The following is a 19997-nucleotide window of genomic DNA, read 5'->3' as shown; positions in this document are numbered from 1 at the left end:
TGTGAGATGTGTTTTTCAAAATGTTTGATTTTCAAAAAAGAATAAAAGTTCTTAAAAAAAAATGAACACAGACTTCCCGTGTAGAATTTGCATATTATTTCTGTCCCCATGGTTTCACTTTGGGTACTCTAGCGTTCTCCATGGTCCACATTTATGTTAGGGTAGCTGGATGTTATTGTGAGCATTAATAGCCCGTCTCTCTATGCTAGCCCTGTGATAGACTGGCAGTCTCTCTGGGGTGTACATCAGCTCCAATCCAATCCAATCCAACTTTATTTATATAGCACTTTAAAAACAACAGAGTTGACCAAAGTGCTTTCCAATAATAAAACAGAGATAGCAGTTAAAAACCATACATTAAGCAGACAATGAAATAAATATAAATAACAATAAAATAAATATATAAATGAAAAAGAATATAAAAATAAATCAGTATATATATTAAATATTAAAACATGAGTAAAATAGACAATAAGATACAATGAATAAAATTAACAAAATAAAAAGATTAAGAGTGACAAACAGCTGACTAAAACTGACTACAAGCTGACTCTGGTACTACTCCTAAAAAGCCTTTGAAAAAAAAAGTGTGTTTTTAAAAGTGATTTAAACATTTCGAGTGTTGGGGGATGGATGTAAGCGGACCCAAGTCAGATGGTGGGACACCAGGTCCACTCAGCCCAAACATAATGACCGCAGTCTTCTTTTCATTAAAATTTAAAAAATTCAGAGCCAGCCATGCTCTGATATCCTTAAGACATTCTAAACTAGGCCTGAGGGGATTAGGGTCGTTGTGTTTCAGGGTAGATAAATTTGATAGTCATCCGCATAAAAATGAAATGAGACTTTATGCTTTTTAATAATATGGCCAAGGGGAAGTAGATAAATACTAAAAAGAAGGGGCCCAAGGATGGATCCTTGAGGTACACCACATGGGAGGGGGGCGGAAGATGAATAAAATTTACCAAGTGAGACAGAGAAACTTCTGTCAGACAGGTATGACTTGAACCGCTCCAAGGCAGTGCCTCTGGCGAGAAATTAAAATGTTGTGATCTACTGTATCAAAAGCTGCTGTGAGATCCACAAGCACAAGTACGACAGAATTCCCAGTCAGCAGTTAGTAAGATATCATTAAAAAAGCTGTCAGCTGTCACTAGGGCTAGGTTTAAAAAATCAATTTCCCAATTTTAGTTTGAATAATGTGATATCAATTCATTAAATCCTGAATCGATTTTTAAATAAAAATGTATTTTGGTAGAAACGCCAGAATTTCAGGTTAACCCTCTGGGGTCGACGGACGTGCCGGCGCGCCAAAATCACATGACCAATTTAAGACGACACAGCTACGAGTCTCCATTTCAACTTGCGTCGAAAGTGCGAACTTTAAACTATATACCACTTTTTGAATTGTGTCGATGGGCCACGTAAAACCAGAGTTATGATAAAAAATACACTCAATGTTTTTTTCTGAACAAAACAGTGGTGTTTACAGCGGGAAGAACGGGAAGAACGGTAAAAACGAGGTTTTCTACGGACAGCGCTAGCAAACACTCTCCACTTGCAAGTGAAAAAAGAAAAAGAAAAAACACCCCTTCCCTATTGGTGTTAAAGTTTACCATGTCGGCCAATCAAAAAAATGATATGGCAACATGTGACATTTGGTTGTTTAGGGAGAAGGGGAAGTTTTAGGAGTGACACCCGCAATGGAAAGCGGGCAGGCGAAAGAAAGAGAGAGAGCAAGTTTTCATATGTGAGACATTAGTGACGTTTAGTGTGTTTGGAGGCCATAGTTAGTGTGTTGTGTAGTTATTGTTTTGTATTGTGTGTGAGTTATACTGCTGAATGTCACATTTGCTCCAAAAAAACCACCAAAGGCAAATTCCAGTGTAAACGCTCTTCCCACATGGAAAACAGGACTGATACACCTCCTGCTGTCAGACCTGAAGGGTTTAGGCCTGTGGTGTTCTCCTCTGTCTTATACTGAACACAAACTACTTTCTTGGACTGGCACAAATAATTTGCGTGCCTTCTTATTTTATGCAGAACACCTGATTGTTCTGTAATGCTGGGCATACACTGTGCGATTTTTGGCTCATTTTGAGCCGATTTTTTAGTCGTGCGACCGTTTTGGTGATCGGCCCGAGTTTCGCCTTCATCGCGTGTCGTGCATCGTGTAGTATACGTGGGGTAACGAGAAGCAATTAACACCTCATGACCAGCTCCCAATCATCAATCGCTTGGTTATAAGAAAATCAAACCTGTTTGAAATCCTGTCGGCCGTCATGAGGGTGTCACCGCAGCTTCTCACACTGCGCACGCGCAAACACAGAAATGAAAGTGAAAAGACGGAGCAGCACGGAAGTGCAGCATTTGATCTGGACACAAGCACAACTTGTAGAACTTTGGCAAGCTCATCCGAACCCTTTTGACGTGGCCTCAGAAAATTATCACAACCACAACAACCGTGAAAATAGTTGGATTTACATTGCTGCTCAATCACAGCTGCCTGATCAATGTTTTTCATTAGGAATTTAGCAAAGTTGATGGTAAGGTGTGCGTGTCTGTGTCAGTGAAAGACAAAGAGGGAGAGCGGGCGACAGATTTTGTGTTATAAGCTTCATTTTATGGACGCACAGTGTGAGCACTCAGGTTGCATCAGAACTTCGGGCCGTATAGTGTGAGACCCTGCATCGTGACCTATGAACTTCTAACCCCTGCGAGTCAATCGTGCAGTTTGAGCAGAAGCTGAATAACGTGACTGAAAATATTGCACAGTGTATGCCCAGCTTAAAAACATTTAAATGGTTATATAAAAAACGCCTGAGGCCTTGGCTGCATTTTTAGGTGAATAGTACCATATAACTTTGTTGTTTGCAAAACATGTGCAGAATTTTTAGAAATGTACAATTTCTATTTGCATTTCAAGTTATGAAAATGATTCGTTAAACACGTTTGTGGGTTTTACAGTAAAAAATATAACTTTTTTCTACTCGGATATTAAATTTTTTGTCTAAATTTAGATCAATTGTGCTAATATAGTATGCCAAAATGAAAAAACAACACAAATTTCAGATATTTGAAGTTGTGCTGAAAATAATGATACCAAACAAGGCAAAATAAACAGTTTTTAAAGGTGAAATATAGAGGTAAAATCAAAAGTAGTCAAAAACGGCCAATTATACCTTGGACCCCAGAGGGTTAAAGCTGAAACTAGAAAGCGAAAATTTCAGAAGAAATTTTAAGTGTGCCTATGCCGCTGCTATTCAGTGTAGTTTGCCATTCATACAGCTACAGAGAGCAAAACTCAGAAGAGCACCCATTCTCCACCATGAACTATGGTAAAAACAAACACCGCTCACGCTTCACAGATAACAGCTTACAGTTTTGTGTAAAGATGAAGTTACTTCGTACAGCGCCGATTTGCAGACGCTGTGCACACAGGTTCATGAGCAGAAGTCCCATTGTACCACGGCAGATCCGACAATGTTTGCATGAACACGCTTTGAAGCATTACGTTATGGACCACTTTTCACACATGGTTGGTGTACCCAAACTGCCGGCTGTAGCTTTTCAACTCACAGCCCGACACACACCCAAAAAACAGCCGAGATAGCACAGACTACGCCCGAGAGGCGTGATTGCAGGTGCCGCTCAGGTGGGTCCACCTCCCCTGCAGCGGCACTGCAGACCACGCCCCGCCACACACATCAAACACGTAAAATAAATATTTATGCACTTTTGCATTCACTTTTTGTTTTTTGTTATTTTTACACAGTGTTCTGAATGATGAACAATGGTCTACAGCCAATCTTGTGTATTATTATACAAACTTTGGTTGTAAGATTCAGATAACTATTTAATAAAAGCTAAATATTTTATATGAGAGTAAGAAAGAAAAGTATATCTTCGTGTCCACCTTTCTCTGTTAATGCCCTACCTGGCCCCCTGGCAAAAGCTTTGCTAGATCCGCCCCTGCACAGTTACCAGCTGTCAGCTACACAAAAAAAGGAGCTTGGTGTATATTTGTCTCTCAGAAACAGTTCATAACTTCCCTTCAACTCATTCATGTCACCTAAGGGTAAACCTGTTTCTCCATCACCAGTTCAGCTCTGATGATTCAGTAAGGACATCTGGTTTGGACCAGCCGTTTTTACAGCTGTGGCTCCAGCAAACATCAGCTGATACTAGAAATTAAAAGCAAATGAATTCTAACAACAGCTGATCAAGCTTAAACGTGCTGCTGTTGTTTAGCGCGATAAACAAACGAGAGAAAAGCCAATCATTGATCAGTTTCATGACTGAAGTTTCAACAGGCGAGAGAATGACAGGGGAGGCTGTCATAAAGTTCAACATCGGTAACATCGGTAACTTAGCGGCGCACAAAGCTGTATAGAAACTCCGTCGTGCTAGCTAGCACGCAGTACGAGTTATTGTAAGTGATTGAAAAAGTCAGCACAACGAAAATAAACTACACCTAAACTCGGTTTATATCTGACCCAAATAGAGTGCAGTTCATAACTTCTTACCTGAAATTCAGTTCACCTCACGCTCCTGCCTTTGGTTTCCCTGATCCACGATTGACCTCCGCGTTAGCAAACACCGGTCGATTGGCGGTCGCCTCACCGCCTCGTATGTCTCGTTCGCGGCATGTCCTTTCTGTCACACACCGGTGGATAGCTGCCCTCTGTTGTAGCTCCACCACCAAACAACTCAGTTATTTTTTCCACATTGACCAGCATCATCGGCCCATATAAACGAAAAATGAGTCCAGCTAAGACACAGACCCTTGCCGAGCGATCGGGCGATGAAACAAATTTTAGCCACCTCACTATCAGCCAAGCCTGGGTGGTTTTTCACGAAGGGTCGCTAGCGGCGCTAGCTAGCTAGCCGGCTATCAGCAACACTTAAGAGAATTGTCGCTAATATGGGATGTCTTCATAAAACGAGCAGATATTTGAAGTTTACACACCTACATTCTCGCCTGAAAATATCTTAAAAGTGTATTTTGTGACCTAGAAACATGAATAAAAGACATATAAAACGAAGTGGTGTCCGCCATTGTTTGACTCGGTAGAGGCATGCTATGAATTGTGGGATATGTAGTTTTCACCAAGCATTGCACCCTTTGGGCCGTACTACTCCCGGTATACCACTAGAGAGAGCCAACACACCACAAATGAAGTCTGTTTCTATGGTGCCAAAAGCAGAATCTTTCTCAGGAGCCTAGAAATTGGCCTAAATTTGCACTAAAATCTAAATATTTCAAAAACTATAAAAGTCATAAACACCAAAAGTCATACCATACTAGCCCAGCTCCAGCCGCACAAAATGATGAAACATATGTACCCCTATTGTCAAAACTGTTTGGCAGAGGAGCGCGGGAAAATTTTCACTAAAATATTAATATTTAAAAAACTATAATAGTCATAAACACCAAAAGTCATAGCACACCATTCCAGATCCAGCCGCACAAAATGAGGTAACATATATGAAGCTTTTCTCAAAACTGCGGGGCGTGATACGTGCCGAAATTTAGGTGGAAGATGGAGAATAATAATAATAATAAGAAGAAGAAATAATAAATCCGACGAATAGTAATATGTGTGCCTCTTGGCATAGGCACACATAAAAACTGTTTCAACAACTGCCAGACAGCTAAAACAGCAAATGATTAAAGAGCAGGTAAGCAGATTCCACACAAAGATGTAAACACAAAGCGCAGATCTCCCCGTTCGCCAACAGCATCTATGCAAAAGCTGACATCTCACAGATTCTGAAGCTGCAGGTTTCATCACTCTCCGACCAAAATTCATTGAACAAGCATAAATAAAATCTGTTTTCTGCATTATTTGTTTGCTTATTACGCACCAGTCTACTGTTGTGTACAGTGTAATTTAAATTTTTACAAAGTATGCCAAATTACAAAAGCTATGTCTTTAATAAGACCTTTCTTCAGTTTTTTATCTACTGCAGGGTTCTAATGCAAAATCGAATCGAATCAAATCGGGACCTTGTGAATCAGAATCGAATCAGTTATAGGAATTAGTGACGATACCCAGGCCTAGCTGTCACCCTGTCCAGTCTTCTTGTGCCCTTAATTGAATATGTGGTCAAGAAAATGGATGGATGGAATAAAAGTTTCTTCCAATTGAAAAAAAGTGTCAATTTATTCATAAGCACACTTACATAGACAAGTAGGTTTTAGTATGAGAGCTCATTTTAAAGCAGAAGGGTTGAACAGTACATGGATGGACAGTACAGGACATCTTTACCGTGCAGATGCATTCTCATTTTAACAGTATGTGTAAAACCTAGATGGTTTTGTGTGATGAGACAGGCTGTGAAGCAGGGCCTAGTGACAGGTAGTGAAAACTGATTTTCTACTTACTGATCTTTGGGCCAACACACAAAATGCAGAATCAAAAGAAATCTGAAGCAGAGGAAAACACACAGAGCCACAAGGTCCATAACTAAGTAATTCATTGATCCAGCAAAAAATGACCTCAGCCACTCCCTTAATTAATGGCTGCCTGACAGACCATCAGGAAGAGGTCGTTGATTATTGCTGGTGTTTTCGGCCATTGGCGGGAGCCCATGATGAGTCCCACCCATGAATAAAGACACAAACAAACAAGAATACATTTTATCATATTGTGCTCACTTATGAAAACTGTTGACTTCATTATTATCAGCACAGAGAAATGGTTTGTATAGGTATTTCACTTGTTAGATTAAACTTTAATTCAGCTTGAAGGTTGGAGGAGCTGTGCAGCAATGTTTAAAAACCATGTTCAGACTTCATTTTGGTTTGTCTTACTTAATGAGACACAAGTATCTAGCATTCTTACTGTATCTATAGGCTGTTGTGTCATGGGTGTAGAAAATGAAATGTGTAGCCTACTTTTAGGTTAGACAATTTAGGGTTTCTTTGTTTGTTTCTTTGTTTTTTAATGGCGCCAAGTTGTAAAATGTTGCCACAAGAAACATAATTTTACGCATTTTTAACAAACGGGAGCATACAAAGTATTTGGCAGTAGGACACGATCCTTGTGGTGAACTTTTTACACAGGGTTTTTGGGGTTTGAAATCTATAGAGACACAGCGTTTAGAGAAACTGCATCTCAGCTGTTCTGATACTCCAGACACATAAGGGATCAATAAAGGTTTTCGGTTGGGCAGCAGTTGTCTCCTGGATCGCTTGGAGCACCCTTAGGTGTCTTACCAGTTTTGACAAATGTCCAGCTGGGATAACCACATTTACTCATAGCCTTTTTCATATGATGTTCTTCTGCTTCCCTGGTCGGTGTTGTAGAAGATCCTCTGGGTGTTGTGTTATGATGCGTATGGACTCTCTGGATGGTGTGTGTCAAAGTAACATCCACATTAATACCAGGGTCCAAGGTTTCAATACAAAACATTAAATTTTAATATTTTCTTCTCGTTTTCAATTTTCAAACTTTTAATGTTGTGACTAACTGGTGTAGATATGCACCTGGTGACAGCAAGGAATGTTTTCTCACTGCAATTTGCTCATTTCATAGATATCTAGATCCTAAAGTAGCATTAAGCCCCCTCATATTGATGTAAACTCTAAGCTAATGGATGTTTTTTACTCTCTTCCCCAGGTTACAAGTGCTCATCCTTCAAAGACAGACATTGTCAAATCAGGAAATCTGAAATCCACGCTTAAGCATATATGGACACAAAGTAATAAGGAAATGTCCATCAGTAGGATGCTATCACAGACTCTACAAGGCAAGGAGAACAGCACAGCTTTGGATCTTCACTATGACACTCCAGAGCCCTATTTGGAGCAGGATCTTTGGGATTGGCTGAGAAATTACACGGACCTGCAGGACTCACGACCACGGGCTAAACGACGGCCTATGGTCAAGACAGGAAAGTTTAAGAAGATGTTTGGCTGGGGGGACTTCCATTCTAACATTAAGACAGTTAAACTTAACCTGCTAATCACTGGTAAGATTGTGGATCATGGAAATGGCACTTTCAGTGTCTACTTTCGCCACAACTCCACAGGGCAGGGCAATGTGTCTGTTAGCTTGGTCCCTCCAACAAAGATAGTTGAGTTTGATGTGGCAGCACAGCAGTCCGTCATTGATGCCAAGGACTCAAAGTCCTTCAACTGTCGCATAGAATATGAGAAGGTTGAGAAGGGTGCCAAGAACACACTCTGCAACTTTGACCCATCCAAGACATGTTACCAGGAGCAAACTCAGAGCCATGTCTCCTGGCTTTGCTCCAAACCATTCAAAGTCATCTGCATCTTCATTTCCTTCTACAGCACCGACTACAAACTGGTGCAGAAAGTGTGTCCAGACTACAACTACCACAGTGACACTCCCTACTTTCCCTCTGGCTGACATTTCCATACACTCATAAACTACATAGTGGTCGAGTGGAGAACAGACTAGGACTTTTATCCAGGCCAGAGACATTTGTATGTTAGCCCTTCTGTCCTTTAACATGTCCATACCAGAGTATCAGCTATGTTCAAATGATTCCCCTGTTCAATCTTCTGAAAGAGCAAAGAGCAACTTTCAATTCTTACAAAATGTGCTATATATAAATTGTAAACTGCTTAAAAGTAACCTTGGATTACCAGTTAGAATTTTATCACTTAAGTATGATTTATTCCAGCTGAATTTTGTTGAAAGCAATGGCCTTTGGGTCATCTTGGGTTAGTACTAGTACGAATTATTCATTGTTGAACTCTACTCTTTCTTGTTGTTATTTTAACATCACACTTGTAGTCCAATTGAACGTTAATAACCTTGTTTTCTTTTAGCATATTTCAATATACAGTGTATTAACTCTTGATAGTATATGAACTGTTTGCCCCTGCTGTACCAGTTTCACTCTGCGTTTTATTCTGAATAATGAAAAGAAAAACTTAGCTCCTTGTTTAAAAAGAATAAAAACTATCCTTCAATTGTTATTAGAACAAGAGCCTGAGGATGACAACAAAGATTCAAATGTGAGTGTGTTGCTGTTAGAAATGTGAGGTAGTTTTAATGGGTGAGGTGGAAACAGGCTGGCTTCTTCTACAGTCAGTCAAGAAAACCTGTTAATAACAGACTTTCAGATAGTGTAAGATGATCAGTTCTTAGTCATCATTAGAGTGGTTTTTGAAATAACGAACCTAACCAGCTACTGAGTAGATGGTTAGATGACTGGCCTATTCTGAAATGACAAAATTTCGGATTAACTGACTGATCAGTGGGTTCTTGGGGATAAGACTTGTTCATTGTCAATTAATATAGCAAATGTAATGTATTGAATTCTATATATTAGAGCTTAATTTGTATGAATGGTTTGTATTGTACATAGTTTATCCAAATTATGCTGCTTCTGTATATGCCCCATGAGCTGTGTTTTTGACCACCTCTGCTAAGTCCTCTTGAAAGTCCATTTATGCTTGTTCTTGGTTCCTCTAACACAGAAAATGATGTTGCCGCCCTAGGTGTGAATTTCATGAAAACAGAAATCATGTACAGAAGATTTAGAACTGACTGAATATAATAAAAGTATTGACTTAAATTTTCTTTACTGGGTTGGGGGAAGGATGGAGGATGGAGATGGATTAAAAAAATCAGAAATTTTATCAATTGAATTCTGGTATGTGTGAGTTAATTAAATCAGTAATGATATGTTGAAGGTTTGCGACAAATCATCATACCCATCTTTGTAGGACAAAGGGCTACAATGGCAAGGGAAATTTTATTATAATAAACTGAACTGCAAAAAGTATAGGAAAAGACTCAGCTTTCATTCAAAATTGAACCTTTCATAACATTAAGCAGATGTTAATATTTCTCCATTATCTTGGATATCTGTGTGATGAGTCGTACCCCATCTAACACAAGATTTGTTGCCTAAAACATGAGCAACAAATAGAGGCACAAAAATGGTAATTTTAAATAAATTGGTGGTATCTCATAAATACATATGTGTGTGCTTATTGAGGTTTGGTCACACATATATTAAACATCTCTAGAATAACTAATAGGACTGTATCATGGCTGCTGTGTGGTTCCCAAACGCAGGACTCTGGAGATCAGGTGCAACTCTGAAGGCCGACCGGGAGTCCATTGACGCAAAAAGGAAACCTGTGAAGATGAGGGAACAGGTTCACAGGTTTGTGATCACTTGGTAGGCGGCCAGCGATGGCAACAGTAATGCTTCAGTCTTAAATATGATCAACCTATCTCTAATAATCGGCTATGTACCACAGGCCTTCAAGGTGGCTGTAGTTAAACCTTTACTTAAAAAGCCATCTCTAGACCCAGCTGTCTTAGCTAATTATAGGCCAATCTCCAACCTTCCTTTCATATCAAAAATCCTTGAAAGAGTAGTTGTCAAACAGCTAACAGATCATCTGCAGAGGAATGGCTTATTTGAAGAGTTTCAGTCAGGTTTCAGAGCTCATCACAGCACAGAAACAGCTTTAGTGAAGGTTACAAATGATCTTCTTATGGCCTCTGACAGTGGACTCATCTCTGTGCTTGTCCTGCTAGACCTCAGTGCTGCGTTTGATACTGTTGACCATAATATCCTATTAGAGCGATTAGAACATGCTGTAGGTATTACAGGTACTGCACTGCAGTGGTTTGTATCATATCTATCTAATAGACTCCAATTTGTGCATGTAAATGGAGAGTCCTCTTCACCCACTAAGGTCAATTATGGTGTTCCACAGGGTTCAGTGCTAGGACCAATTCTATTTACATTATACATGCTTATACATGTCAGTCTGCCCCAGGGCAGCTGTGGCTACAACTGTAGCTTGCCTCCACGAGTGTGTGAATGTGTGTGTGAATGGGTGGATGACTGGGTATGTAAAGCGCTTTGGGGTCCTTAGGCGGGGCTAGTAAAAGCGCTATACAGGCCATTTACCATTTACCATTCCCTTAGGCAGCATCATTAGAAGACATAGCATACATTTTCACTGCTATGCAGATAACACGCAGCTCTATCTGTCCATGAAGCCAGGTAACACACACCAGTTAGTTAAATTGCAGGAATGTCTTAAAAACATAAAGACGTGGATGGCCGCTAACTTTCTGCTTCTTAATTCAGATAAAACTGAAGTTATTGTACTCGGCCCTGAAAATCTTAGAATTGTGGTATCTGTTGGGTCTGCGCTTCCACGGGCCCCGGTGGTTTAGAAACTTATTCCTGTTAACGAAGCCAGGAAGCAAGACAATCAGCGATCGATCGATTTTACTTGCGCAAGGGAAGCCCCGGTCGGTGTCTCAGAAAAGCACTCTGAATCCAACCACCGACGACTTCGACCCCGGCCTCCGCTTGCTGCCTTTTATTGAAAACAGTTACATTACGCACAAGCACCACCCATTGTAAACCCCACCTATGGTTCTAAAAGATAAGGTACCATGTGTGTATGTGTGTGCACGTGTAAGCACGTGTGTGTATGTGTGTGTGTATGCATGTGGGAGTGTGTGTGTGTGTGTGTGTGTGCGAGCATCTGTATGTGTGTGTGTGTGTGTGTAGGTGCACGTGAGTGTGTGTGTGTAGGTGCACGTGAGTGTGTGTGTGTTTGTGTTTGGGGGTGCGTTTGTGTGACCTCCTGCCCACAAAAGGATCATCTCCCCCACCCTGTATATGGCTTAACCCCTCTATAGGTTTCACCATGCACAAACACAGGTGAGGTCAAAAATGGCAGGAATTAAAACATCCTCACTAAATAAGAAACAGAACCGTCACATAGGATGTCCCCTATAATAAAACACTACAGCCTCCCCCACCAACAGGCTGGGGAGGTCAACAGAAACAAAAGAATGTCTTTAATCATGCTGTTTGAACTAAGACTTACAAATTCAAGTAACACAATGACAACATTTAACAATTTGACTCCAACAGTATTTAACCAGATTCTTACTCTGGATGGCATTACCTTGGCCTCCAGTAACACTGTGAGGAACCTTGGAGTCATTTTTGACCAGGACATGTCCTTCAACGCACATGTTAAACAAATATGTAAGACTGCTTTCTTCCATTTGCGCAACATCTCTAAAATTAGAAATATCCTGTCTCAGAGTGACGCTGAAAAACTAGTTCATGCATTTATTACTTCCAGGCTGGACTACTGTAATTCATTATTATCAGGATGTCCTAAAAACTCACTGAAAAGCCTTCAGTTAATCCAAAATGCTGCAGCAAGTGTCCTGACAGGGACTAGAAAGAGAGAGCAGATTTCTCCTGTTTTGGCTTCCCTTCATTGGCTTCCTGTTAAATCCAGAATTCAAAATCCTGCTCCTCACATACAAGGTCTTAAATAATCAGGCCCCATCTTATCTTAATGACCTTGTAGTACCATATCACCCTATTAGAGCACTTCGCTCTCACACTGCAGGCCTACTTGTTGTTCCTAGAGTATTTAAAAGTAGAATGGGAGGCAGAGCCTTCAGTTTTCAGGCCCCTCTTCTGTGGAACCAGCTTCCAGTTTGGATTTGGGAGACAGACACTATCTCTACTTTTAAGATTAGGCTTCAAACTTTCCTTTTTGCTAAAGCATATAGTTAGGGCTGGACCAGGTGACCCTGAATCCTCCCTTAGTTATGCTGCAATAGACGTAGGCTGCCGGGGATTCCCATGATGGACTAGGTGTTTCTTCTTCACTCACTATGTGTTAATAGACCTCTCTGCATTGAATCATATCTGTTATTAATCTCTGTCTCTCTTCCACAGCATGTCTTTATCCTGTCTTCCTTCTCTCACCCCAACCGGTCGCAGCAGACGGCCGCCACTCCCTGAGCCTGGTTCTGTCGGAAGTTTCTTCCTGTTAAAAGGGAGTTTTTCCTTCCCACTGTCGCCAAAGTGCTTTTCTCTGTATCTATAATTGTAGGATGTGTTATAATCAGCCATCTCAGTCTCAGTCTCTACAGATTTTGTGGCACAGCACAGTTTTTTTCCCCCCCAGACTTAGAAAGAGCAGGACACAACTAGAGATGGACCGATCCGATATTACGTATCGGTATCGGTCCGATACTGACGTAAATTACTGGATCAGATATCGGAGAGAAATAAATGTAATCCGATCCATTAAATATCAAAAAAGCACCTCACAAAACTTGCGACACGGCGTAACTCGGCTCATAAACCGTAGCACGTTGGAGCAGTGCGCTCACGTGATAGAGCGGCTGTGTGTATTTGGAGCCTCGCTAGCAAACGAGCATTTCATCTCCGAGGAAGTTATCGCAGAGAGAAGTAAAGCAAGTGTGTAAGTTCATCTCTGAATGTTTGTAAAGCGTTCCCACGTTAAGCTTAACAACCGATATATGGAGTGAGTGCCTCTTCTCCCTCTCTCTCCCTCTCCTGCTGCTACTTCAATCGTGAAACTTATTAATGATCAGCTGATTGGCTTTTCTGTCGCGAGTCCGTCTCTCTTCTTTGTTTTTGGCCCACTTTGCACCAGAAAGAGGAAACCAGCGGCTGAACAACAGCAGCACGTTTAACCTTGATAAGCTGGTGTTAGAATTTATTTAATATTACTTTCTACACCAGGATCCTTTTCTACGTAGCTGACGGCTGGTAACTGTGCAGGGGCCGATCTAACAAAGTTTAGCCAGGGGGGCCGATAGGGCATAAACAGGGAAAAGGGGGCACAAAGACATACTTTTCTTTCTTATTCTCATTTAAAATGTCTAGCTTTTAATAAATAATTATCTGAATCTTACACCCAAAGTTTTAATCTGATGTAAAATGTATAGAAGTCCATTACTGTATATAGTAACTGTTAAGTCTAATATACCCTAGTAAGCTATAGTACTTTTTCCTTTGAGAAGGTACCATCTGTGAATTCTGCAATTCTGTTGAAGAAAGATGTTGAATCTATTTAATTATTCTTGAAAAATAATTTATTTCTGTGCATTTTTTTTCACACTGCATCAAATTAAAGTTGATTATGTTGATTAAGCATCATGAGGTGGAGGGTGGGGGGTGGTTCCCTATGTTTTTTTTTGCTGGGAGTTTGCAAACCTATTAGTTAGGTTGCTTAATATTTCTGCTAAGTACTCTTTAAAATACCAGAATAGGGAGGATGGAGCAGGTTTAAGCTTATTAGATTGATCAGTATTGCTGAACTATGAAATATTTTGGGTGCAGTGTATTTTTTACATACAGGTATAACAGAATAGCTTTAGTGTTGTTGTTTATTTAAACTTGAGTATGAACTTATACAAAATGCAGCAAGATATTAAAAAAAACAGTTTTATTGATTAAAAAACACACTATATGGGATTCATATCGGTATCGGCAGATATCCAAATTTATGATATCGGTATCGGTATCGGACATCAAAAAGTGGTATCGTGCCATCTCTAGACACAACAAGTCCTTCTCACTCAGCATTGGTTCTTGGTTGGTGTAGAGCGATGGAGAGAGCCTACCTTTCTCTGGCCTGTGTAGCTGGGACAGCTGATGTATCCGGGGGGGACAGCCACAGAGACAGGGCACAGAGAGTGTAGACAGACAAAGCGAAACGGATAGGGAAACAGATATAGACCAAAAATTATAACTAAATATTACAAAACCTAGATTAAGTTGAAAATAAACGACAACAAATACAAAATAATTAAAGGAAACCTACAACAATGTTAATATAAAAACGAAGCTAAACAAAACACACATGATTCTAAAAACTATGAAGAATCACAAAACCCTACAGAAATGCAAAGTCCTGGTTCCAAGACCAGGGGACCCTAACAGACTTTGCATTATTGATATGTATATGATATATATCTGTTATAATAGAGTTAGGTGGTGGATATAGATCCAAAAACAGAAATTAGATTATACCAAATGACAGGTTGTACTGACAGTTTTCTAGAATGTGTGACAAATGTGTCACAATCAGTGAATGCAGTTATGAATTTGACATTAAAATGGAAACTGCAGAGACTGTTATTACACTTTAGAATGACACTCTGCAATAAGACAGTTTTTATGTATAATAATACAATGAAGTAGTTAACGGTAATAATCTTTAGTAGCAATTAATTTTCTTTATCGGTTTACTAATATTTTTTTAAGCAGTATACAAAATTCTGTTTTTCCTGAGGCTAAAGAAATGACTGATTAAGCACTTAGTGTGCACTGTGCTAAATTAAACAGCTTTGGATTTTCACATTTGTGCAGTGTACAAACAGTGCATGTGTAAACAGTCTGTCTCAACATTTCCTTCACACTAACAGGGACAACATAAGAACACATAAGCAGTGTGCCTGACTATAATTAATCTAGTGCCATGTGTGATCAAGCAGATTTGAATGATCAGACATGGCAGAAATTTGGACACACAGAGGCAAGCTTGTAATTCAGTCCCCGGGAGATGTGGAGATTGGGATGCAAGACTGATAGCGTCTGTTGTGGGACTTCACAGTGGCACCTGCTATCAAATCCTCCAACTCGGCAGTTAGGATCAGTACTCAGCTTTAAACAGATTAGAGCCTCTAGGGAAGGGAAATCCATTGCCTTTTGCTGGCTCACAATTTATCAGTAATTAAAGTGGATGCCAGGTTTGTGTTTTCATTGGAGGTCTGTGGGGTACTTTTATAGCTGTCCTCATTAAGAAGCTGCCTCCCAAAACTTTACCCTCAATCCTCAGTTTTAACAAGCAAGGGAGGGTATATACCAAATACCATCAGTGTAGAAGCAAATATATAACAAAACAGAACTTCTTAATTCCAACTGACACTAAACACTGATCATTTTTTTAATAAAGTGCAATTGCTTAAGGAAAATTGAAAAAAAAACCTGTATAAGCTGTTTTATACAATTGTTTTAATTGTTCTCAAAATTAACAGGCATTATAACGATATGAAGATATCATCAATTACTAAAGCTTTTTTTTTTTTTTTTTTTTAAATAAAAACCCACCTAATGGCCTGATCTCTAGACCCTGACGTACAAATGCACTTAAAGTAATCCTCATAAGTCACTTTTATATCTCACAAGTTTACTTCAGCTGTGTCATGCAACACCTTGTTTTTCTTTTAAATTATTTAAAAGAATTATTAGCTGTGATTCCATTTTTGTTGTTAGGTTGTTACGTTCTTCAGTGTCTGTGGTACTATGCTACTGTTACTTTAAAGTAAATATACCGGTACTTATATACAGATTCAAAGCTCTTTTTATCATAATCTTCATTCAACTATAACTGACTATACACTGGGGCAATTTAAGACACTATCTTGCTCACTGACATTTGACCTTTCCATAAACAGGCAGGCCATGATAATTCCTGAGCCCCAGCTATACTTTGAGAGCCATTTTCTACTCAGTGTGCCTTTGCATTTGATATGTTGTTTGCCGTAAAATATTTGTTAGTTGTTTTAAATTCTTTTACTACATTTCAGGTTATATATAATTTATTTTGAGCCATGGTAAAAAGGCCATTTCCCCGTGGGGATTAGTTACGTTTCCTGATTTTATTTTCATTAATTCTGACTATTAATAAGGCACATAAGCACATCTCATACCAGCTCCAAAGCATGAATTACAGTATATACAACCACAGTCTATGTACACAGAGCATTAGTTTACCTGAATTACAAGAAGAAAAATTTTCAGAGCTTACAAATCTCTGAATCTCTGGATTTGTATTGTTGAAGACGATATAATCATTACCCTCTTACAGTTTCATAGCCGAGAACTCGCCATGGTCTAATGGCAAAGAATGGGACTGTAGATGGTGTTGTTGGCACTGTTTATACATACACTGTAGATCTTGTCAGATGCTTTATTTTAAAATAAGAAATCCTGTTGTTGCAACAAAAGAAAGCAAATTCCTATGTCTGATCATTTTTATTATACTGACATTTGGTAACTACAGTTTAATGATGACTTGAAAAGGCAGCCATGCAACATACACTTTTAGTACACAGAACAGTGTCATTTGCTTGCTTGTTTTGCTATTTATTTGATCAACATCTAAATTCTGTCTATTGGTTACATTTATTTGTCTTGGTTTGTTTTATTTGTCTGGATTGTCAGAGCCATCTCTTCTCTCCAGTGTCAGCATTTTAAACTAGAGGACCAAGCACTTCACTTTTGATTAGTTAAGAAATGGACTCTGTAGTAAGAGGTCACCATTTTTAGTCTACTTAACAGTGTATTCGTTTTTTTAAATTACTTTTTTACTTGCCTCACAAGATAGAATGTTCAGTTAGTATAGTTTTGTTCTAGTCAATTTAAGAATAAATTCAAACAATGCTTCTAAAGATGACTTCCCCTTGTTAGAATCAGAATCAGAATGCGTTAATAATCCCCAAGGAAATTATGTGGTTACAGTTGCTCCAAGACAATAAGAACAGTAACAGATCGAACTAAATTAAATGATTCAATATATTACAAAGTATAAAAATAGCTCTAATATATACAAAAACGTATTTATAAATATCTACAATATTACAGAGATTAAATATATATGATTGACAAGAAATTCCAGTGATGTAAGGTTTCCAGCAGCAATAACGAATATAATGCAGTTACTCTATTGAAGTCAACCACCTAAATGATTAAATTACATAAAAAGAATTCAAACAAAAGAACTGTGTGTAAGGCACAGCAAACAACAAATAAAACTGTTTTTGTGTTTTCCAGTTGTGATAGTCTAAGAGTGAGACTGTCAAAATCTGTCTTGGACTTTGGTTGATTCATAAACTTGGATATACTCTGCTATCCACGTTACTGAGGTGTAGCCTTAGTTACCAACTGCTCAGCTCTGCCCTTGTGTCCATATCTAATGACAAAAAAAGAAAGAAAAGAAAAAAATGGTAACATCCAAAATTCCAAACTTGAGGCTTCACAGTGGCACTCGCACATTTACATTCCCTGGGGACCTTTTTTTTCTAAATACAAGATATGGTGCCAATCTTTTTATTAGTTGTTGCAATAGTAGTGTACCAATTAATAACTTTTACTCACTGTACCCCACAAGGCAAAAAGAAAATTCCATAATTTATTGCAAAATACAATATGTTTGACAGAAGCTTAATGTATGGATGTATTTTATACAAATGTGGTACATCAAACACAACAAAGCGTTGCAGTTCTGATTGTGTTAAGCCTTTGTGATTATAATCCAGACAAGGTAAAAAAAAAAAATATAAGGTTGATGTATTATAATAATATGAATGCTAAAATGCATTGTTTTGAACTACGCAGGTAGGTTGACTCTGCTATTCTATACAATATTACTTAGTTTTGTAATATGCCTATTTGTTTGCCTGATCTTTAAAACCAACAACTTTTACTTTTTTGGCTTTGTATGGATAATTCATCATTTAGTAATCACAATTACAAAAAAATAAAATTACTGATCTTTGCGCTAAAACATCCTAACCCCCTCCATCTCAGTTTATCAATACATAACTTTATTTCATGTCAGTGTTTTTTTAGAACAGGTTGGGTCCTTTTCAGCTGTATGAAAAATGCTGGTAATAACTGCAGATCTGATATAAAGCCTGGTATTGTGTCATGTTCATGACAAGAGCTCTTCCCTTGAGAAGACACACGTTTCTGTGAAATAGGGGATTCAGAACAATGAATTTGGGTTCCTGCCCACATTAAGCCATCTTTGCCAATCCCATCCTGACCTAAACTGTGCTTTTCCCTGAAGAGAATTTCTGCTTTAATCAAAAGCGGAATGGAAAAGGACCTTGCGTGCCTCTGGGATATTTTTCCATTAACCATTTTGACACATGACTGACTGTAGGGGATTATTGGTTTTTGAAGAACTATTAACAGATGTACATTTGCATTTTAATACAGTTCTCCTCAACTTACTAATGCAGTTTGCTTCTCATCTTCTTTGCCACCTCATTCCTGGTGCAATTCAGACTAACAGCAAAAAACCCTCCAGCTTTAATCATTTTAATTGCCATAAAATATTACTTTTCATTAATCACTTTGAATCTTCATTCTTTAAAAACAGCCCTGATAATTCCTCTCCAAACTGTTGATTTTTGCTTCCCGTAAGGTTTTGGTAAAGAAGACAGTAATGGAATTCTACATGACAAGAAAACCTTTATCTTAAGCCGGAAACAGTGATTACTGTGATGAAATATTTGTTTACACTGTGTCTGTTTTTTAGAGAAATTCTGTAACAGGGATACTCTAAATGTGAGATTAATTTATAAACTCTTCTTCTGAGAATCAATTAAAATTATACAATGTAAAAATAAACCTGAAATAACCAATATAATTACATACATTTTAGAAATAAATCGCTTGAATTCCCAATTTCGTTTTTTCATTCCTTGCTGGCCTTGCTGGACTGTGAAATGAAAAGGTTTCTGGAACCTGTTCGATAGATGCCCCTGAAATTATGTATGCCACAAATAAGTAAATAAATAAATACACACATTTATACATAAATACACAAATAAATAGATCATAAAATTAACATTCTCACAGCTTTCAGCCTTCATGATAGAGACACAAACTGTACATCTGTTCCTGGTGGCCTGTACACATTCTTTCTTTAGCAGAACGCATAGAACACGTTACTCATTGAATATTACCAGAACTTTGACTGAACAAGAAGATGACACAAGTATTGCATGACATTTTTAAAGGGCAACAGTAAACTAAAAGTGTATTTTTATCAGTACTCTTTGGCATTTTGTAAATTGTTAGAAAGAGACATTTTATAAATAATTTCAGTTGAGAATCTGCAGAAGGGCAGCACAGTGATGTAGTGATGCATCAGCACCTCACAGCGAAAAGATTCTTGGTCTGAATCCAGTGGCTGACTGGGCCTTTCTGTTCATGTTGTCCTTGAGCCTCTCCATCCTGCGCTTTGCAGATGGGTTCTCTCCCCTGCCTGATAGTGCCACTGTCAAAGAGCACCATTTTGGGTGGTGCTCTATGAGGTAACAGTGTGGTCACAGCCCAAAATATTGCCTGAACATAGGCAAGGAAGGAATTGGCTGGTATGCTAGAGATGGGAGTAATAG

General features: G+C 38.7%; 1 protein-coding gene across 1 annotated transcript in view; it reads left to right on the top strand.

Moving 5' to 3' along the window:
- nxph1 (neurexophilin 1) overlaps window positions 1-9631 on the top strand; it is a 77880-nt gene extending 68249 nt beyond the window's left edge. The window contains exon 2 of the mRNA XM_005464776.4: window positions 7626-9631. Within this exon, the coding sequence (XP_005464833.1) occupies window positions 7626-8381 (756 nt within the window). The 3' untranslated portion in view covers window positions 8382-9631. The remainder of the gene's footprint in view (window positions 1-7625) is intronic.
- Window positions 9632-19997: the final 10366 nt, after the last annotated feature.

Source organism: Oreochromis niloticus, linkage group LG22 (genome assembly GCF_001858045.2).
Source record: "Oreochromis niloticus isolate F11D_XX linkage group LG22, O_niloticus_UMD_NMBU, whole genome shotgun sequence".
Taxonomy (NCBI): Eukaryota; Metazoa; Chordata; class Actinopteri; order Cichliformes; family Cichlidae; genus Oreochromis; species Oreochromis niloticus.
This window is presented reverse-complemented; position numbering and strand designations above follow the sequence as displayed.